The sequence below is a fragment of the Vipera ursinii genome (assembly GCF_947247035.1).
Source record: "Vipera ursinii genome assembly, chromosome: 10".
Classification (NCBI taxonomy): Eukaryota; Metazoa; Chordata; class Lepidosauria; order Squamata; family Viperidae; genus Vipera; species Vipera ursinii.
In genome coordinates, this window is record NC_139520.1 from 18,969,904 (window position 1) to 18,992,994 (window position 23,091).

A 23,091-nucleotide genomic window follows, 5' to 3' on the forward strand; every position below is an offset into this window, starting at 1 on the left:
GAGAGAGAGAGAGAGAGAGAGAGAGAGAGAGAAAGAAATCAGGTGGGTGATATTTGCAATGTGGCAAGGCCGATTTTATGAGAAAACGAAGAGGCACTCTATGCCTCTTGTTTTGGTTTTCTTCATAAAAGCTGAAAATGTGGAAGATGTGGCAGGGTTTATACCCGTCCTGCTTTCTAGAGGTTGGATGGGATGAAAAACCCCCAACAGCTGTTCAGCAAACCTCATGGATGGTTTTTAATTGTCTTTCCCCCCCTCCCCCCCCAACAGCAGTCATTCTTGTTTAGATTGTCGAGGGCCTTTTTATGCCCAAACGTAAAGTGTACCATATTTTAAGGTCGCATGCTTAACCCTATGGCACGGCTACCATATAAATTGGGGCCTTTTATTTTTATTCATTTGTATCCAAAGAGGGATGCTGGCAGGATGCAAGGCGAGAGTGTTCACAAGCTTTAAATAACTTATTGTGTTAAAAAAGGGACAAAAGAGAGTATATTTTTTTGTCTCTGTCCTAGAGTTGATGAGCATTGGACTTGTATGCTTTGTGGCAAATTGATTGATTTGCTAGGGGAAAGTGTCTTTGTATCCCATGGTTGATCTTTTGACCTGGAAGATATTTTACTGACCTTGCTCTTTCTTTCTTTCTTTCTTTCTTTCTTTCTTTCTTTCTTTCTTTCTTTCTTTCTTTCTTTCTTTCTTTCTTTCTTTCTCACCATCCAACAGAAACGTTGAAAAACACTGCTTTAGACCTCTCCAAGGCATTCCATATTATATGATCTTGAGATATTTTTTGATTAATTGTGTGTGCTATCCAGTTGTTTTCAATGTCTGATGACCACATTTTCTCCATAATGATCCATCCCTGACCTGTACTTTTCAGATCTCTCCATGATGCTGTCATCATCTCTGCAACCGAATCCACTTTGCTGTTGATCTTCATTCTTTTCTGTTTTCTTTCTTCTTTTTTAACATTCTAGATTTCTCTAGAGAGCTAGGTCTTCACATAATGTGCCCAAAGTATGATAATCTGAGCCTGGACATTTGTACCTCAAATGAGAATTCTGGGTTGATCATAGACTTGTTGAAACCCATAAAATACTTTGTGTAAACTTGGTGGATTTTTGTTGCTGTCTCTAGATTGCAAATGCAGATGTTGACATAAAGAGAGAAGGCCAATCCAGCCTATGATAAAAGGGATATGTCTGGATAAAATCGGATGGCCGTGGAGCTGATGTCATCCCTCCCGGGTAAAACAGACAGGAAGCATGATTAGATGAGCTAAGTCCATTTTATGAGAAGGCTACATTAACAGAATCTTGCAAGTCTGAAGGTACAAACCTTCCACTGGCACTTTTAACCATATGGTCAATTAGGGTGGCTCCTTCCTAAATTCTTTCCTCTAACCATTAAGCAACCGAGGGCCCCTGCTTCTCTTCTCTGATAATTTCCTAGGCAGCCTCACTTTCCTTCACCCCCCAAGGTCATCTACACTTTCCATTAACATCTAGGAAGCAGGTCTAATGCTCCTCTAAACCAGGTGGCTAAAATGATGATGATGATGATATGTATGTGTTTGTGTATATGTGTGTGTGTGTGCATGTGTTTGTGTGTATATATGTGCACACAATACATAGCAATACATACATACTCATTGATACATACAGACATGCACACATACACACACGTACAGACACAAACATACACACTTACAAATACACATGTAGATACACAGACTGACACATGTTCACACAGACAGACAGACACACACACACACACACACATCCTTGCTTATTTAACAGTATAAGTATGAAAATAGAGTTGAGGCGGTTTGTATCAGAAACGTCGTGGAACGTCGTGATGCATTCCAGGTGTCTCTTCTGCACAACATCCTCATTCAGGCTTAGCAGGCCCGGCTGAGGGATACGCCCTCCGAACTGACAGGGAAACTGCTGCATTTTGCAATCGTTCCTCCGTTTAAGTTAAAGGTATAAATACTGCATCCACAGAATGGCAAAGGAAGCTATTATCTCTGGAAGATGAGGCGATAATATATGCTTATCAAAGCAGAACACGGCTCTGAAAAACGGCAAGTTACACTTCAGTAAGGATTCATGCCAGAAGCCTATTAAGCTGATGGCGTTTCCTTCCCACCACCTTTCCCCCAAAGTGGCATTAATCAGGAGAACAACGACGACAACAAAATCTTTATCTTTCTTCACCTCCCTTTAATGAATTGCAGATATATTTGCAGGCGTGAACTTTTCGGGTGCCTGGCTCCCTCTGTATGCCTTTCTGCTTTTTGGGGGGCTTAGCAAATTTAGAGGGGGGAAAAACAGCGTTCTGCATCTTCGTTTAATTTCTCTTTCTCACTTCTTCCACCCCACTTAAGTAACGGTCATGTAGTTTCACGAATTGGGGAGTCAGTTTGGGATAGCGGTTAAGACACGGGGCTCTAAACTGGGAGACTGTGAGTTCTAGTCCCACCTCAGGCATAACAGCCAGCTGGGTGATGGGGCCAATCACCAGGAGACAATGAGTTCTAGTCCCACCTCAGGCATGAAAGGCAGCTGGATGTCTTTGGGCCAATCACCAGGAGACAATGAGTTCTAGTCCCACCTCAGGCATGAAAGGCAGCTGGATGTCTTTGGGCCAATCACCAGGAGACAATGAGTTCTAGTCCCACCTCAGGCATGAAAGGCAGCTGGATGTCTTTGGGCCAATCACTAGGAGACAATGAGTTCTAGTCCCACCTCAGGCATGAAAGGCAGCTAGATGTCTTTGGGCCAATCACCAGGAGACAATGAGTTCTAGTCCCACCTCAGGCATGAAAGGCAGCTGGATGTCTTTGGGCCAATCACTAGGAGACAATGAGTTCTAGTCCCACCTCAGGCATGAAAGGCAGCTAGATGTCTTTGGGCCAATCACCAGGAGACAATGAGTTCTAGTCCCACCTCAGGCATGAAAGGCAGCTGGATGTCTTTGGGCCAATCACCAGGAGACAATGAGTTCTAGTCCCACCTCAGGCATGAAAGGCAGCTGGATGTCTTTGCGCCAATCACTAGGAGACAATGAGTTCTAGTCCCGCCTTAGGCGTGAAAGGCAGCTGGATGTCTTTGGGCCAATCACCAGGAGACAATGAGTTCTAGTCCCACCTCAGGCATGAAAGGCAGCTGGATGTCTTTGCGCCAATCACTAGGAGACAATGAGTTCTAGTCCCGCCTTAGGCGTGAAAGCCAGAAGGGTGACCCTGGGCCAGTCTCTCACTCTCGGCCCTAGGGAGCAGGCAATGGCAAACCAGTTCCAAAATATTTATGGATTTTCCCATTTGTGTAGATTCCTTCTTTTGGTTGGGTCATCGTTCATCGGCAATGGCAAGTCCCACCTTTTGAAAATGGGATTTGGGATTCCCTGCCATAAACTTAGCTTAATTGGCTGTAAACTGTTGAGTCATCATTATGACAAGTCCAATAAATCGACAAGTTTATAGAGCAAGCAGGTTTAGTAGAAGAGGCTTCAATCACCTGGTCAGGTTACCATCTTGCCTTTTTTTTTTTTAACCCTTCTTCCATTCCTGTACAGAATTTCTATTTCTGTTGCTTTAAATCTCACCTAATGTGAACCTGATCTGGAATGAGAGATTAGTAAAGTATTTTCCCTCAAGGATAGCTGAACAATTGTCAATCCTGAGAATAAATCTAGGAGAAAACCACCCTTAAAATAAGTATTTCTTATTTCTCTAACAAAACTGAGCCATATATCCCCTTGACTGCAGGATGGAAATATTGACCTTCCTATTTTTCATTCCATTCCTGTCCTTCCTTTTATTTTTGTGCACTTCCTAGGTATTTTAAAGGCAGGCTTTGTTGCCTTCGCTGGGATTTCTCCGACTCCAGAAAGGGGGGAAAAATGCTTAATAATAATCTCTCACCCCAGAGTTCCCCTGAGTCTCTCTCGTCTTTGTGTTGACTGCGTAAGCCAAGCTTGCTGAAGTCGATTGTGCTGAGTTTCAAAGCCATCCACAAAGCTCGGTGCAGCAAGGAACTTGGAAAATTGCAGGTCGAGAAGAAGAAGAACAAGGGTTGTGAAGGCAGGGACCGAAAGCAACAATTTTGTAAATCTGCAAAGGTCAAAACAAGGCTTTGGTTATATAGGGAGAGGCTAGAAAAGTCACATCCCATTTCCCATCATAAGAAAGCTGCTTTTTTTCTTTCTTCCTGGAAGCAGTGGTTAACGGACTCTAGGTGAAGGATTTAAGAGTCGTGGGAAAGCCGTGTCTTCTCTTTTAGTGGGTTGCTATTGAGAAGCCAACGGTGTGGTTTTAAGTACCGTGTTTTCCCCCAAATAAAACCCAACTGGAAAATAAGCCCTAGCACAGAGGTCCCCATCCTTTTGGGCACCAGGGACCGGTTCCATGGAAAAAGGTTTTTCCACGGACCGGAGAGTGCTTGGTTTTGTGTGCCGCTTGCATCCTACGGATGGGGCTTTGCTTGTTTGTGCGGACCGGTTGCTGGCATGGCCCGGCCCAGTACCAGTCCACAGACCAGGGGTTGGGGACCCTTGCCCTAGCATGATTTTTCAGGACGCTCGTAATATGAGCCCTACCCCCAAAATAAGCCCCTGTTAAGATCGTCAGCCAGGTGGACGAATGTGGTACCATATTTCTCCGAGTATAAGCCCTAACCGGGAAACAAGCCCTAGTGCGGCTTGTGAAGCAAAAATTAATATAGACCTGGTCTGATTTTCAGAGAAGCACGGGTGGATGTTTGGAGATCTCTTAATGGGCTGTCAAGAGCAAGACACAGTGTCTGTGCTACACTAGCTCTTTCCCATTCCTTAGAACAATAGGGGCCAGGACGATTGCACACCGAAGTATGAATTACTCGATGCGTTCTGGGTTGCATATGGTTGGCCACATCTTCGGCTATTCGTCATCTCAGCAAATCCGCTGAGTGCTCTTCGAAGCACTGAAGTCTGACATGTTAGTTATACCTGCGCTGGGCTAACAGTGGGGAAGCGAAGGCAGGCAGAAAGGAACTTCCATCAGATGCCGCTGGCACCCGTGTTGCAACAGCTGGCTTCCATAAACCACAACGGCTTCCCCTCCCTTTTCCTCCTCTCTCGCTTCTCTCCTTCATCCTTTCGCTTCCGTCCGCAAGCAGGCAGCCATTTTTTAGCAGCCTCTCCCCCCCCCCCGAGGGGCAAGGAAAGAAAGCTTTTAAAAAACCCCAAATTTCTACAGCAGTTGTGGAATGAAATGGTTGATATCGAGCCTGGTGCAATAATAAAAAAAAAGTAGGGTCGTTGTTTTGAGTTGTGGGTCCAAAGGGACAGATGTGATATCTTGAAACCCGGAATTTCCATTCCATGCCATTCAATCTTGACTGGCTCAAGGTTGACTCAGCTTTCCATCCTTCTAAGGTAAAATGAGGACCCAGATAGCTGGGGGCAAAATACTGACTCTGTAAACCGCTTAGAGAGGGCTGTAAAACACTTGTGAAGTGGTATATAAATCTTAAGTGCTATTGCTATTGCTAAGCAAAGCAGTTGTTAAGGAAGACATCCTGAGTTTACAACCCTTTTTGCTGCAATTGTTTAAGCAAATCACTGCAGTTGTTAAATGAGTCACATGGCTGTTTAGCGAACCCAGCGTGCCCCATTGACTTTGCTTGTTGGAATCCAGCGGCCAAGGTCAGTAATGGTGATCCCGTGATCCCAGGATGCTTCAGCCATCATAAATACATTCCAGCTGACAAGCGCCCAAATTTTGCTTACTTAACCATGGGGATGCTGAAGTAGTTATACATTTGAGGACCGGTCATACGTCAGATTTTCAATGCTTTTGTAACTTGGAACAGCTGCTAAACAATTGGTTATAAGTTGAGAACTACAATGTTAGTGAAGTCTACCCAATGTTTATATTGCTTGGATTCCATATTCATTCCTGATTTTATCTGGCTCCAGCTCTTGTCAAGGAGTTCCCAGTTCCCACGCTTATCAGTACAACCCTAAAATCTATTATAAATTGGATAATTAGCAGGAGTTGAAAAAGGGAGGCATTGCTGCTTAGGAAATAAAAGTTCCCTCCCATCGTTGGCTATTTATTTTGGTCCTCAGCCTCTTTCCCTTAAAGTGAGAAGGGCTTAGCAAGAGCTTAAGAACTGATCCTTGTTAATCTCTTCGGAAAGGCTGGCAAGGACAGTAGATCTCCCGATGAAAACCTTATTTGTTGACAAAATTAAGTGCTAAAACCAGAGCAGAACAGCCTTTTGTCTGTTTGGTTCCAGGAAAGGGGAGAAATTCACGCCCAACGCCCGGCCTAAGTCACTGCAGCAGTTTGAGGGAAGAAAGATCTGCCTGCCTGGCCAGCCGTACCAACAGCCTAGAATCTCTTTGTGGAACAGAGTTATTGATGTTGTGATTTGTTATCTTTCTCGCTGGGCCCATTCAGGATGTGTTTTCAGCAGGGAAGGGAGTGGAGGAAGATAGCCTTCAACATATCCTAAACATTAGCAGCCTCCAAAAAATTCTCCATTGAGTGACCGATGAGATAAAACAGACCTACATGCCTTGTTTGTTTGCTCAAGTGACCTCAGGTCCTAGACATGCCTTGGTAAGGAAAAGAGGGAGATCCTGGACTGAAGCTGAAGGCTTCACTCAACATTGGGTGAAACAGAGTTCCTGTGGACAATCCTCTGTCACCAAAGATCATTAAATGAATGAAAAACCCCAGAGTCGACCTTTCTTTGATAAGAAGGCCCTTGTTCAAAAGAACATCTTCTGAATATATATATATATATATATATATATATATATATATATATATATAGAGAGAGAGAGAGAGAGAGAGAGAGAGAGAGAGAGAGAGAGAGAGAGATGGAGCGTACAACTCAAGCTTTTGATTGATCAGTTCTTTATAAAATAAAGATTTTTTTTTAAAAAAAACACCCAGTGTTGGTTTGAGGAAATGGCTTTCCAGGTTGATAATATCTTTGACCACATTTCTTGAACCCTTGACCTCACACTGTCGGGACATTTCTTATCATCTTCTATCCTTTGGCTAAGCCAGGTTTGGAATGAGAATTGAGCCTTTGGAAGCTCTGTTATTTTATATTCACTTAGGTTGCAGTTCTGATCTCATCACACTTGAGTCGTGGTTTACTTAATCATGTAAAGCACATTTGCAATGTAAGCAACACCTCATTCAGAAAGGAAATGTGTACATTTTTATATATTTGCACCTTCTCTGCATTAGTACGGTTGAGCAGAATAGTTTATGTTATAAACCTCATGCTGGAAGAGGTTTATCCTCTCATTGCATCTTACCTTGTTCTATTTTCCTTCCTTCCTTCCTTCCTTCCTTCCTTCCTTCCTTCCTTCCTTCCTTCCTTCCTTCCTTCCTTCCTTCTATTCTAGTTCCTTCCTTCTCCTTTCTTCCTTTTACTTTATTTCTTCCCTCCATCCCTCCTTTCTTCACTCTTTCCTTCCTTCCTTTCATTTCCTCCCACCCTCCCTCCCTCCATCCCCAGTAATAAGTAGTATATGAGAAAGAACAGTGTGAGACTGAAAATGTATCTGTAGGAAAATTCATTACAAATATTCCATCCGTTGGTTTTTTTTTTCCTTTTTGTTTTTGTATTTATCAGAAAAACCAAATAACTACCTCTGATGAAAATGAAATCCAGATTCCCAATACCAACTTGATGATGCTTTAAGATTCTCACCTTAAGATTTCGTGTACTTTGATTAAATACCAAACCGAGTGGTCTCGTTTTTGACCTGTCATTTACTGTATTGATTTCCAGGCCATAGAACTGTAATAAAAAAGGGGGCATTGATTTACTATCCCTATTTGCTTATGGTCTGTTTAATTAATTTTATGCTTTGTTTCTTAATTTATTTGTTTTATAACATTTATGGCGTTTTCTCTGCTGCCAACCCCTCCCCAATTCCTCTTCTCCTACCCCCCCCCAGACAAGTCTACTGCTCCGTGAATTACGAGGAGAAGAACAGATGGAGGAACAAAGAAATGAAAAAATCAGCTGTCTTCTCCCCCTCCTGATCGAGCGCCAAAGGCTGCGTCAGGAATGGCTCCTGAGGTGAGAAAGTGATATTGAGGGGGAGAGAGGTCCATCATCATCATCATCATCATCATTATTATTATTATTATTAAGACACGAAAATTGCATGGAAGAAAAAGTAAGGCCCTTTCCAGCAGCTTCTGTATTGTGTTTCTTTAATAATTAAAGTGTGTGTGTGTGTGTGTGTGTGTGTCCACCAAGGCAGTTGATAAGTTCTGTTAATGGACTCGGCTTAGGAGACACACCTGGAATCCCACGATGGGATGGGAGAAAAACAGCTGACTAAGGTGTTACCTAGGTCGAGACCTTTCATCTTTGCACACTGTCAAGGTGTGCAGGTGTTTGGACAGCTTGAGAAGAACGTTAATTTTCACACGGGTTCTCTACCGTCTGAATTAGGAGAGGAGCATCTCTGGCTCCCTTAAGAAAGATGTGCTCTCAACTGAAATGCACTTTCAGTCCCAATAGTTGGATATTTACAAATATGACAAGAAGCAGAAGAATCAGAGGCATGTCAGAACAGACCGGTTGGTGTCTTCTCAAGTGGACCTTTAGTCAACTGTTCTGACCATCTTGGGCCAATGCCTGTAGTGACTGGGGTTTGATTCCAGTCGCTTCCTTTGGATATGTGGCCTTAACTTAAACCTATGTTTGAAACAATAGCTATTATCTCAGATACTTAAGGACAACACTTAACAAATGGCCTGGCTGGCTTTGTTTTGTGATACTTATACGTGAAATGCTACAAATTTGTTTGAAGAAGGACACAATCTCTTGTCCTAAAGGTTAGCCAGAAGGTCCCCTTGGTGCATCTTTCCTCATGGTTTACATAGTGTTTGGGTTGTCCCTGAGCTCCGTTGGGTGCCGTTGTTTGCAACAACACAAATACGTATCAGACAGTCAGTTTCCACAGCCAAGCTTTGCATACAGGCAAGCAGAAGCAGAATTAACCCACATCCTATCGCTAACATTGCTTATGGGTAAAAGTCTTTGCAGTCTGTAGTATACCAACATGTTCAGCTTTAGCAAGATCTATCGGGTGGGGGGGCAGCCAATTTTAGCACCGTGGATAATGTTCAATTGTCTCCGGATCCTTCAAGAGTTCATTGAAGCTATCAGTTATGACACATCATTTTGGCGTGATGGATCTACCTGCATTTCGGGAGCAATTATGTAAACCGGCCCACCCGACACAGACCCAGCATGTGTACACAAACGCAGGAAAGACGATATTCTTGCAGCAACTCCAGTTGTCTCAAAACCGAAGGAGCTTCTTGGAGGAGAAAGCGAAACGTTTTCGAGGAAAAAGAAAAAAAAACCAAAAAAAAAAAAAAACCCAGAAAGTCCAGTTGACTTTTGAAAAGCACCTTTGGGATAGAAAAAATGTTTACCTGTCTTTAGACCGAAGTATTCTTCTCCACTGGCTATGCTGCCTGGGAAAGAATACGGGTGGTCCTCCACTTTACAAGAGTTCATTGAGTGACCGTTCAAGGTTACAGCGTCACTGGAAAAAGCGACATGAGCGTCCTTCACAGTTACCACCTTGGTAGCCTCCCCATGATCCTTGATCAAAATTCAGACATTTGGCCACTGGACTCATACTTCTTTTTTTTTATTGAAAAGTTTTACAATACATTTTTGAATACAGAAAACCCCTCCTCCCCCTCCCCTCTCCCCAACCCCCCCCTCCCCTCCCCCCTCCCCGACTTCCCAGAGCTGAATGCAGGGTATAATAATACAAACAAGCATAATCTAAAATATGCTAACAACAATAATAAAAGATTAAATTCTATCACACTTTAACTCTCCATAGTCAAAATATTAATAAAATAACTACTAACTAATTATACGTCATAAAAATCCGCTACTTATTCAAATGCTAAATGATACTTTTTAGTCCCATATTTATTCTGAATATATTCAATCCATCTTCTCCATTCCACAATGTATCTCTGTTGCGATTGATCTTTCAAATATGCTGAAATCTTTGCCATTTCCGCCAAGTTAGAAACTTTCAAAGTCCACTCTTCTATAGTCGGCAGTTCTTCCTTCTTCCACACTGACTCATACTTCTGACCGTTGCTGTGTCCCAAGGTTACAATGATTACTTTTTGTGATCCTTCTGACAAGCAAAGTCAATGGGGAAGCCAGATTAGTAAGCCGGTTAGTAACCTGTCAGCCGTAGTGCTTCGCTTAACAACCGTTAAGTTCGCAAAATGAGGCAAAACTCACTTAACAAATGTCTCACTTAACAACACAAATCCTGGGCTCAAGTGGTCGTAAGAACTACCTGTACTTTGGGAGGCAAAGTTCCGACATTTTAGAGCTTGCCCAGGTAGGAATTCAGACGCCCAGCTAAATATTTACAAACGGTGAGTGTGCCTGGCTTGAAAAACAAAGAGGCAGGGGGGGGGGAAACAACAACTAGGAACATACCAAAGGTTAACCTATTGGGATAGATCAGTTTAGCGGAGCAAATATGCAATAAATATGGATTTTCTTTGAATGGAGGGGAATGACAACCCTCTTTGAAGGATTGTAGTTTCAATAGTTGTTGTTTTTTTTTCTTTTTGTTTCTCCCTAAAGCTATCAATTTATTCCCAAGCTGGAACCAAGTGGCATAATTGAGCCTCTAGGACAAAAAAAACCACAAGTATTTTGCAGGCATCAGGGTGGAGAAGAGAGGAAGGAGAAGGTTGAAGAAGGAGGGAGAAAACAGCAGACAAAGCACAGGGCCTCATTAAACTTAAACACTTAAAAGAGCCGGTACCTTGAAAGCCTTCAAAAGTCGGTGCCTCCGGAGTATTAAATAACTACAGTGGGTTCCTCCTTCCCTTGGCTTTATTCAAGGTTTTTGTCTCTGGCAGAACTGTCCTAAAGAGCTGCTATTCCTAGCATTCTCCTAGTAAATAGTGGTGATTTATAACAGAATAACAGAGTTAGAAGGGACCTTGGAGGTCTTCTAGTCTAGCCTTCTATTCTATAGGCAGGAAACCCTATACCAGGGGTAGGCAGCCTTGGCTCTTGGATGACCTGTGGACTTCAACTCCCAGAATTCCTGAGTCAGCATAGCTAGGTCAGGAATTCTGTGTGTTGAAGTCCACAAGTCATCCAAGAGCCAAGGTTGCCTAGCCCTGCCCTATACCATTTCAGACAAATGGCTGTCTAGTCTCTTAAAAGGCCTCCCGTGTTAGAGCACCCACAACTTCTGAAGGCAAGTTGATTGGTTTATTAACTGGTTTATTGTCCTTATTGTTACTGCTGTTGTCACTGTCAGGAAATTTGTCCTTAGTTCTAGGTTGTTTCTCTCCTTGATGAGTTTCCATCCCTTGCTTCTTCTCCTGCCTTCAGGTGCTTTGGAGAAGAGGTTGACCCTCCCTCTTCTTTGTGGCTGCCTCTCAACTATTTGAACACTGCTATCATGTCTTTCCTAGTCCTACTTTTCACTAGACTAATTATACCCAATTTCCCTGTACTTCTGCTTCATCAAAGGTCTGGAGTTGATGTTGGTAGGCTCCAGTGCTAATAAACACACACACACACACACACAGTGGTGAAAGTTATAAAACACCCAGTGCCTCTCTGGAGGAGCCCTCATGAGTTTTAGAGATCAGCCTATTGTGTACTTTGGAATTACACGAGAAAAATGTGCTTCCTCGGGAAATAATTAGCACTTGTCAAAGGCCAGGCGGTAGGTTATACTATTGTACTTTTAGCAAGCTATCAAGGGATCAGCCAGATGAAATAAGAAGAGTTTTGTTTCATTCTCCCTCCCTTCCCCCCTACTCTGGAAGTTAAATACTGGCAAATTTAATGACCTTATCCTGCACATTAGAGAAAGCAGGTTATGGGGAAAGCAACTTTTAAGAAAAACAAAGCAAATAGATGAGAAAAGAAAAGAAAGAAAAGAAAAGAGAAAGAAAGAGGGAAAGAAGGAAGGAAGGAAGGAGTCTGAATCTTTATAGTTATCAAGGGGAATTCAGAATAGTAATTCTGCAAGATATCCTAACTATGGGTTTGCTGTTCTGATCGGGTTATGAATATCTGGCATTTCAGATCCAAGTAAATTAAGCACAGCCAGGACCTTGGAGAGCTCCTGATATTAGGATTTTTTTAAAAAAAAAAATGATGGAGCACCCTCAACTTCTGGAGACAAGTCCTTCCACTGATTAATTGTTCTAACTGTCAGGAAATTTTTCCTTAGTTCTAGGTTGGTTCTTTCTTTGTTTAGTTTCCATCTGTCGCTTCTTGACCTGCCTTCAGGTGCCTTGGAGAATAGCTTGACCCCCTCTTCCTTGTGGCAGACCCCCAAATATTGGAACGCTGCTATCATGTCCACCCCCAGTCCTTTTCATTAGACTGGACGTACCCAATTCCAGCAACCATTCTTTGTATGTTTTAGACTTCCAGCCGCCCAATCATCTTTGTTGCTGTTCTCTGCACTCTTTCCGGAGTCTCAACATCTTTTTTTTTTTAATAATGTGGTGGTCAAAACTGGATTAATATGGAGAGTAGGTTCCTAAAAGCTGTGGTTTATTTATTCTACCAGATAGCGTCTGATGGGCAGATTGTTATAGCTGTTAAAAGAGTTTCTTGAGCTCTTCAAACTGACCTCTTCTTGACCTCTGTCTGCCAGGGGTCATCTTGTTCCTCTGAAAAGTAAAGGCAACTTCTCGCATCTCTTAACTCTTAAGAGAGTCAGAAAACTGAAGGCCGATGACTGTGAATTTCAAATCAGCCGTGTAAAAGCAAAACACAGCCAGGAGAAAAAGAGCTGAGTTGTTGGCTTTAAGGTCACGGTCCCATAATGAAAATTATTACCAAATTGTATGGAGGTTTAACTGCAAGGAGCAAGCTTAGGTGGCGGGGTCTAGACTATTGGGTTTGATAAATGAAGTGTGAAGTAGTCCATCTGGCTCAAGACCACTCTCTCTCTCTCTCTTCTCTGACCAAAGGGAAGCCTTTAAAAAAACACCAGGGTACATATAGAATCAATGACCCAGAAGGAGAGCTGGAATAGATTAAGTTTTAATGGCATCCATAGAGGACATGCTCACATGGGGCTGGAGACAGAGGTGCAGTAGATGTTGGATTAAAACAAGACAAAATACAAAATGTGTGCACTCCTGGATTTGTTAGCCCTTGTCAGGTGTTTTTTTTTAAATTACAGTGGCAAATATCTATTGGCCGTGTTTATTTATTAATACTTGATATGGCGAGTCACTTCTAAACAGGGAGAAAAGGAAGGGAGGGAGGGAGGAGAGAGAAAAAGAAAGAGAGAGAGAAAGAAAGAGAGAGAGAGAGCTTGGCCACTGAGTTGGTCAGATAAATGTGCTTACATTCAACGTTGGCAGAAATCCTGATCGTGGTTGTTTGGCGAGTTGTTAACAGAAAGGGAGAAGAGATTTAAATTAATAGTCATCTTTTTCTATAGCTATGGCAAGTGATGCATATATCATCTCCGTTAGTGATTTAAGGTGACGTTTCCAGGGCATTAATTCAAGAGTGTCACAGGCATCTGTTTTACTTAGCACTGAATCAAAGTGGTGCTGAGCTTCAGGGTTCTGGGTTAAACTAACTCAACCAGATTCAATCCAGATGCTAAAAGGGGCTGTGACTCGTAGGCTGTCTGTGTTTGTGTGTATGTGTGTGCAGAAGCCCGTTTCCACTGAAACAAAAGTGGATCAAATTGGTTTTGCCTAATGAGGGACATGGGTTGTGACAAATCACTCCTGGACAGAAGGTGAACGAATTATTGTCTGCACCCACAGATGGTCTCTGGTATCTCAAAGCCATGAGACATAAATCAATATGGTCACTAGAAGGTGGGTCCCTGATTCTACAGCAGTAGTGTCCAGCCTTGGCAACTTTTAAGGCCTGTGGACTTCAACTCCCAGAACCCCCCAGCCTGCAGCAACTCTGCAGTGTGAAAAGTCTTTTAGGCTATGCATTTACCCAACTGGGCCGAACTAAGCTTAGAAAACAACATGGCTCCTTCCTTATGAAACGTAAAATCAAGGTTTGCTTCTGAGGTGTCCTCTTAGAGCAGATTTAGTAGCTGGAGCGTCCAAAGGTTGCTCAGATCAAGTTGACTTTTCTAGACACAGCGTGGCTGCCTCACAGATCCTATTTCCCAAATCCACGTAGAATAAGTACAGTTAGATGGAAGAGGACCTGTTCCTGAAGAGAAGCATATGTCATTGCTTGATCTGTATATCCCTTTTGACCTGTTGGTGACTTTAAAGCAGGGGTGTCCAATCTTGGCCACTTTTAAGACTTGTGGACTACAACTCCCAGAATGCCCCAGCCAGCATGGCTGGCTGGGGAATTCTGGGAGTTAAAGTCCACCGGCCTTTAAGCGGCCAAGGTTGGACATTCCTGTTCTACAGTGTTCCGGGCTCATTAACATAATTAAATAAATACAATGGAGGCAGGATGAAGGAAAGGTCAACCAAGGTTAGGAGCTTGGTGGATTTGATATGAGGAAAACAGAATGCTTTTTCCTTAGCTAGGGTGATATGCGAACCAGCCCATGACTATCCGCAATTTGAGTCGAAAGAACTCTGGGTATGTGGTGGCTAGATGTTTCCCTCATTCCATGCTGTCAAAAATAGACTCTGATAATAAAATGTGTTTGGTCCTTGCCAGCTTTGAGTAAGTGGTTGTAGATGCTTATTTCCATAGCATAACAAGAGCCAGGAGAGCGTGAATTCTAGTCCCGCCTTAGGCACAAAAGCCGGCTGGGTGACCTTGGACCAATCACCAGGAGACTGTGAGTTCTAGTCCCGCCTTAGACATGAAAATGGCTGGGTGACCTTGGGCCCATCACCAGGAGACTGAGAGTTCTAGTCCCGCCTTAGAGATGAAAGCCAGCTGAGTGACCTTGGGTCAATCACCAGGAGACGGTGAGTTCTAGTCCTGCTTTAGGCACAAAAGCTAAGTGGGTGACTTGGGGCCAGACCCTCCCTCTCAGCACAACCCACCCTACAGGGCTGTTGTTGTGGGGGAAAATAAGAGGAGGAAGGATATGCGTTGGATACTTTAAATTATCTATTTAATGAATTTATGTACCGCCCATCTCATCCAGAGGCCGCTCTGGGTGGCTTACAAACCTTATGTTTGCCACCTTGAGTTATTTGTAAAATATAGCTGGGTACCAATCAATAATCACAGTAAACAACGTCACGAACCTTGCGTGCTCAAAATCAAACGAACATCCGTGAAATGATAGTGCGTTGGCCCAGTTTTGAAGCTGAGCTTTTGGAAATAAATCAGCACAGATTTCTTTACAAGGGCCTGCTCCCTCCTTGCTGCTTTCTAACAAGGATCTCAGATTTCTTCTGCAACCTGTTTTTTTTGGGGTGTGTTTGTTTGTTATGACATTACATGAAACCAGTGCTTTTTTTGTAAAAGAAAAAGGTGCCGGAACTCACACGTGTCATACAACCCGCCTTGCCTACCCTACAAGGTTCCATCCAAAAAAGGTGCCGGAACTCCGTTCTGAGCGTTTCTATGAGAAAAAAAGCCCTGCATGAAACAAGAGTTGGAACTGGTTAGACTTTTTGGAATGCAGGAACGTTGTTTTTTTCCCCTCCTGCTGATGGGACCCTCCAAGCTCAAGGAATTAGAATTATTGGACTTCCCAAACAGGTAGGATGGTGGAAGCTTGATAAATCACGGGCTCTGACAAATTTATAACCTGTAAGACAGAGTGTGAGCTTCATCATATGACACAGTCGCATTAGTATCAGTTGTCATCGGGCCTTTTACAAACAACTTGGTCTGCCAAAGGCAACCGGGCCTTTGGAAAAGAAGCTGTGACATGTTTTTTTTTTCTTTTTCTTTTTTAAATTCCCCAAGTGTGACTTGATTCCTGCCTGTTTCCACCCCCCCCCCCGAGAACTGGCTTGGCCTGGCCCCTGTAAGGAAATAAGGAAGGACTGCTTGGAGAAAGATGGACGCAGGCGGAGTTTATTTTTAATTTAACTTAATTTCTCAGGGGTTTCTGGCTGCCCTGACCTCAATGGGAATTTTCTTTGGGTAAAATGGTGGTGATCTTCCTCTAGTTTCACAGAGGGAACGTTGTTAAGGGGACTGATTGAAAATGGGGCCTTCTAATATTTAGATTGAAATGATGCTTAGGAATGTGTGTGTGTGTGTGGGGGGTTTAATTTATGTATTTGGTGATAGTAAAGGCAGCATCAAAAATTCACTCTGATTCTTCCCCATAACTTAATAATAAAGAAGCAATAGTGTCTAAAGAGACTGTTTGGTGTAGTAGTTAATGTATCAAGCTAGAAACCAGGCAACAGTGAATTCTAGTCCTGCCTTAAACACAAAGCCAGCTGGGTGATCTTGGGCCAGTCATACTCTCTCAGCCCTAGGAAGGAGACAGTGGCAAACTACTTCCAAAATCTTTAGTCGTTCACGCATCAGGCTAGAAAACTGGGAGATGGTGAATTCTAGTTCCAGCTTAGACACTTATGTAACGACTGCAGGGGTTCATGTAACAAATGAGGCAAGAAAGGTAGTAAGATGGGGCAAAACTCACTTAACAAGCGTCTCACTTAGCAACAGAAAGGGCTGAATTGTGTTTGTAAGTCGAGGACTGCCTGTATTTAAGAAGAATGAATATTCCTAATTATCAGTTATTCCTTAGCTGGCTGATGTGTTTTGTTTCTTTTCTGATTTTTTTTTCCCCAGGGAGGGTGGGGTTTTCTACTTTAAATGCAAGCTTTGGTATAAATTGTTTTTCTGAGGTCCTGAAGAAGGAGAAGAAGCCCGGGTAACGTTCTCGGAAAGCTTATTACTTCTATAAGCGTTGCTGCTTGATGGCGAGGAGAGATAAGCGCCCTTTAGATGCCTCCAAATTTGTCTTAGACCTTTAATCAGAATGATTTTTGACCATCAGGCTCAAGGTTGATTTGAAGAAATGCCCTCCAGAGAGAAGCTGAGCAATTTGTCCGCCCCATCAATGGATTAATCGCTAACTGCACTGTGTGTTTATCTTAAGGAGACAATTTACCACACGTGAGGAGTTGTAATTTTATTTTATACCAAGGCTGTCCCGAGCGTATCTTAGTCATTTCCTTTGCCATGTATTTTCCAGGTTATAGATAAAGTCTAAATTCAGCTGTCAGCTCGGGGGGGAAGTGTTTGAGGATGGAGGCGGTTTATTAACAGCTTATTCTGCCCGAAAGTGACACCCGCTCCATCGGTTGTCAGGTTGTCTTTCAAGATCTGGCCCAGGTGGTGTGTGTGGGTCTGTATCAGGGGTGGGCAACTTTGGATTAATTAATGGATTGATGAATTAATCAAGGGGGGGGGGTCACGTGAGAAACTGGGACTGTTGCGGAAGGCCAAACCAATATGTCTGCGGAGGCGCCTAGGCACCCATTCGCACACATACTGAGGTAAATTGGGTGGAAAAAAAATAACAGTTGCCTTCAAAAATAAAAGCAATGGTGTTGTATTGTGTGTACAGTTATTTATATTTGATTTCTAATCTCTGATAGACCTCATACGGGCCAGACAGAGATAGGGAAAAGGCTGGATGTGGCCCAGAGGCCATAAAATGGCCAGATCCAGTCCATTTGTATGCAGAGACATGCATGGATGGTTGGCTAACTGGATGAATGGATGCACACACACACACACACATCATTTATGTGAAGGAGCGTGCATATTAATCATACAGTAGCTAAAGATGGATTAGTTAGATAGCCCGGCCACTTATTATAAACTAACTTCCGTTTGTTTTCCTCTTTTGATAGCTACAATAGGAGGGCAATCACAGGTTAGGATTTTTTTAACTTGGATAGGACAGGGAGAAGAAGAAGCCACAGTGGCGTGCCTCTCTTTGTGGCCATAATAGGCTAGTTTCATAAAAAAAGTCATTCAGAGGCTTTATAGACCCTTAATTTTTATACTGGGCAGAGGGAGGGCAGTGTGCAAGTTGGTTGACCAGCAGTTCCATTGTGCTGTGTCATTCTCCTGGCTGAGCAGAACTGATGGAAACTTGGGCTGTCTTCTAGATATGCTTGCACTACAGCCTAGTATTTATTTATGTGTTTATTTGTATCCCACCTTTATTATTTTTACAAGTAACTCAAGGTGGTAAACATATCAAACAGAACTTCCTCCTCCTCCTCCTCCTCCTCCTCCTCCTCCCCCTATTTTCCTCACAACCAAAACTCTGTGAGGTGAGTTGGGCTGAGAGAGAGTGACTACCCAAGGTCACCCAGCTGTCTTTCATGGCTAAGGCAGAACTAGAACTCACAATCTCTTGGTGACTGGCCCAAGGTCACCCAGCTGGCTCCCATGGCTAAGGTGGGACTAGAACTCCCAGTCTCCTGGTGATTGGCCCAAGGTCACCCAGCAGGCTTTCATGGCTAAGGTGGGACTAGAACTCCCAGTCTCCTAGTTTCTAGCCTGGTGCCTTCATCACTAGACCAAACTGACTCTCAGCAGGATGGTTGCCCCATCCCAATAACAGAAACACACATCGGAAAGGAGTTACCGTAAAAAAAAAACAATTTCACTCCACCGAGGCAGCATGGAAACGGTATGGCAAGTGCCCTTTTAAATTTCCAGCTTTACTCTCCATTACCCCGTGGGCGCTCCACCCAGTGGGTGCTATCTTCCCCAGTGTTAATTATAACCTACAAGGCTGGTACCGTTAATTTTATGGCAAGCATATTGTTTCTTCCAGACTCCGGAGCAGCTCATAAATTATCTTGAAGGTAAAATGCAACTTGGGGAAGTAGTTATGAAAATTCCATCCATCTCGCTTAGGAGGTGCAGCTGCTACTGTCAGCTGCTCTGCTGTTGCATTGTGAAGGAATTACGGCGGGTCAGGTTTAAGAGGCCAGGCCTGGCTGTCACCGAGAAAGCAACCTCTCCTGGCCTTGTCAGACAAATACCTTCCGCGGATCCCTTGTGGTTTTCCTTCCTGAGCTATAAGCAGCAGGCTGGGACAGGTGAGGGGTCCCTAAGCTGTCTCTATTCATTACGTTACAGAAACTTAGTGTAAGTAGGCAGGTACGGAGGCATCTCTTTCCTCCTCCTCCTCCTCCTCCTCCTCCTCGCTCGAGCATCAACTACACAATTCAAAAAGGAAGAATTAACAGGGTGTGTGTGTGTGTGTGTGTGTGTGTGTGTGTGTGTGTGTGTTTACTAGGGGGAGTTGGAGAAAAAGGCTAGGACTGGATGAAGCTTCTCTATGTGTCTTCGGGACACGAGTGATTAGGCCCGTAAACATAAACACAGATGTGCACTGACTGCTGGAGCAACTCAATGGTCTGTGAAATCATTGTTGGTTTAATTGTGGGGAGGATTTGGTTTGACAGGAAGAGGGGACATCTGCTTGTTTATTTTTTTCCCCACCTTCACATCTGATGAGATGAACGTCCAAACGCAAAAGGAATTCTGCATTCAGAGCGCCCCACTGGAAAAAAAATGAACTTCTTATTAAGCTTCTAGGGTGGATTAGCCAGGATTTTTTTCGACCCTGTTTCCTGGCTTATAACCTGCCAGAAATTTGAGCCAGATGCATCTTTTGTCGAGGTGTGCAAGCTTGGTATGCCTGTGTTGATTTTTCTCTCTCCAATGCCCTAGGTTGCCATCCTAGATTTTGGCCATAGCTTCAAATATAGACAACATGCCCTATTTCATAAGTGGATGGATGAACAAGAAGTTTCTTTATCGTTTTGAGACATTTCAAATTAATAAATTACAGCATAGCAATAGCACTGAGACTTATATACTGCTTCACAGTGATTTTACAGCCCTCTCCAAGCAGTTTAACATAGTCAGCACGTTGTCCCCAACAATCTAGGTCCTCATTTTACTGACCTCAGAAGAATAGAAGACTGAGTCAACCTTGAGCCAGTCAGGATTGAACTGCCAAACTGTTGGCAATTAGCAGAATTAGCCTGCAATACTGCATTCTAACCACAGTTTTTTCCTAGCTAGTTGCAGGGTCCACGTATTTTGCATAGTAGAGCCTACGGGTGGAGTCAAGAGAGGAATCAGCCTAGAGTCATTACGTTCCCAATAAGTGGTCTCAATCCAGCCCCTCTTCGATTTCATTAAATCTTATCTAGCGCCAACGTAGTGCTGACTGTTAGTTGCCGGATGAAATGAAGGATGCTGTTTTTCAGCCCGCTGGTTGCAGAGGCTGGCCCTGATTCGCACTGAGATAGAATAACCAGTGCAATGCCCTCTTCCATGCCTGAGGAGGGTCTGCAAGCTGGGTTTCCCCTCTATTTGTCCACTACCTTGTCCAGGTAGGCCATACAGGAAACACGACTACATGAGTTAATTCTACTTTGTGGTAAGGCTTCATTAACTGAACCATTCAAGTCTGAGACTATGAATCTCCCACCCTCTTTTCCTAACTGTTAGAACAATTAATCAGTGGAATAACCTGCCTCCTGAAGTTATGAATGCTCCAACACTGGAAGTTTTTAAGAAGAGATTGGACAACCATTTGTCTGAAATGGGTTTCCTGCCTGAGCGGCTGGTGTGTGTGTGTGTGTGTGTGTGTGTGTGTGTGTGTGTGTGTGTGTGTACTAGAAGACCTCCAATGTTCCTTTCAACTATTCTATTCTGTTCTGTCCTGTCCTGTTGTATCCCATCCCATCCCATCCCATCCCATCCCATTCCACTCTCCACTCCATCCTATCCTTTACAGCCGGAGAAACCACGGAGGCCCCTTGTGAGTCTTTCTCCACCCTTAGGCAGCTGAGGACTATGCTTCCTCTTATCTGCCTGTTCCCTAGGCAGTTTTTCTTCACCTGGTCTGCCAAGATCTTTACCACCTACCGTTAGCACCATGCTGTCTCTCAAAATGTAACATAATGCTTAGTCCTCAACTTACAACACTTCATGTAATGACCTTTCAAAGTTACAACAGGAGTGAAAAAAGGGACTTAGGACCATTTTTCACACTTGCGACCGTTGCCACATCCCCATGGTCTTCATTGTGTTAGATAGCAATCACACAGCCAACTCTGTTTGGAAAACAGGGTGAATTAACACACAGTGCAGATTAGTGTTATTTTTGTTAACTGTTGTAATCTATGAAACCTATTTTATACTCAGTCTACCTGGCAGAAGAAATACTACATTATATTAGAGGCAAAGAATGTTCCCTTTTGATAGCTTAAAAATCTTATTAAACTCTGGTTTTCTGGTACATATGAGACAATTTTCCCCCCCGGTGAAGTCTCCATTTAAGGGTATATAATAAAAAGGAAGGAAAAAGAGAAATAAATAATAGATCAAGGAGGAATTAGTTTTTTAAAAAAACCTGTTATATTCTGTATTCTGTTGCATCAACAATCCAAGAAGAAAACTTATTTTCAGGCTAGGGTCAGTATCAGGTCAAAAATACATTTGGGAAATTTCTTATAGAAAGAATTCCAGGCCCTGAGAGAACGCCCATTGATTTTTGTATGATCTAAGTTTTATTTTCGTAGGATCTTATTTATAGATTCAGGACTATAAAACTGAGAACGGCTGTGATATTTGCTTTTTCCACCCTCCTGTCAACAAAGAAGGAACAAATGCAAGATACATTCATGGTGTTTGAAAAAAAAGTATTTTCCTCCACGCCTATTTCCATCATGCTTCTATATTGTTGTACTTCTATGTAAATTGCATTAATTTGAAGTTTGATTGGAGACCTTATTCAACCCAAGGTGATTGTGATGGGTGAGGTCAGAGTATGCATAAAAAGGAAGAGGAAAGCAAAAGGACAAAAATTAAACCTGAGTTATAGTGGACTTTAGTCCAACGTAGGTTATTTGCAGTCTTCCAAACCGTTAACGTTGATCTATTCTCACTTCCTTTGGAGTAGTAAACTGCCAGGTAAGTAGATTTCAAAATAATAGATGTGTTAAGATGTGTGGACTTCAATTCCCAGAATTCCCCAGCCAGCAAGTTCTCAACCATGGTGTAGAAGAAGGACAGGCAGAGCCTGAGGGAGGTGTCAAGAGAGGAATCAGCCTAGAGTCATTTCATTCCCACAAGTGGTCTCAATCCAGCCCCTTTTCAATTTCATTAATCCTTATCTAGCACCAATTTAGTGCTGATTGTTAGTTAACTAGATTCTTATGTATAGGCAAGAGCAATCAATTAGCCTAACTGGAACTTAATGTGTGGTCCTGATTCTTCACAGTTTAACACGCAGCCAGCTTTGCTAACGTTGAGAAACACTGAACTGGAGATTGAACTGCCTTGGGTGCTTCTAGTTGTTTTCCATTGTGCAACAAAGATACTAGTAGTTGAATGCACACTTGAACATGTCCTGTGTGACACATATATTTCAATAAGATCAATTTACTATATATCATCCTTTTAGCCATTGTTTAACCACCGCAGGATGAGGGCCTCTCCCTCATGTTTCCAACCAATACAGTCCTGAGCTTTCTTTTCCCAGTTGGGCCCGCCATATTTGCTGATGTCGTCGCTCCATCTTGTTTTTAGCTTTGTGGACGCTTTTAATCAAGTGGGATCCATTCTTTGACTGCCTTGATCCACCTGCCCTCAGTTGTTCTTGCTACGTGGCCAGCCCATTTCCATTTCAGTTCTTTTACTCTCTTGATGGCACCGTATGCTTTCGTTTGTCCTCTGATCCATGGGCAGGTCTTCCTATCTTGTCTTGTGATGCCCACCATGTCTCTTTCCGCGACTCTTTGCACCACTCGTAGCTTTGGTATCAATTGTGAAGTTAGCGTCCGTGTTTCCACCGGCATGCGTTAGAACAGGTTGCTTACACTGATCGACAACTTTTTCTCTTCAGGCATGGGGGGGAGGTTGTCCTTGAAAATTATGCTTAGCTTGCTGAATGCCCGCCAACCACATTTAACCCGCCGCTCAATTTCCTTTATTGTATCGCCTTCCGTTGAGATCCATTGGCCAAGGTCCCAGTATGTGTAGTGGCTACTCTAAATGCCTATCCTGAAATGGTTGGAAGTGATTGGTAAACCTGGCAACTTGCTTCACGCAG

The 23,091-nt window shown here is 43.2% G+C and overlaps 1 protein-coding gene across 1 annotated transcript in view; it reads left to right on the top strand.

Annotated features, from left to right (window-relative positions):
- Positions 1-23,091, top strand: part of FTO (FTO alpha-ketoglutarate dependent dioxygenase) — a 151,362-nt gene that overhangs the window by 64,865 nt on the left and 63,406 nt on the right. The window contains exon 8 of the mRNA XM_083370606.1: positions 7,972-8,096. Within this exon, the coding sequence (XP_083226732.1) occupies positions 7,972-8,096 (125 nt within the window). The remainder of the gene's footprint in view (positions 1-7,971; positions 8,097-23,091) is intronic.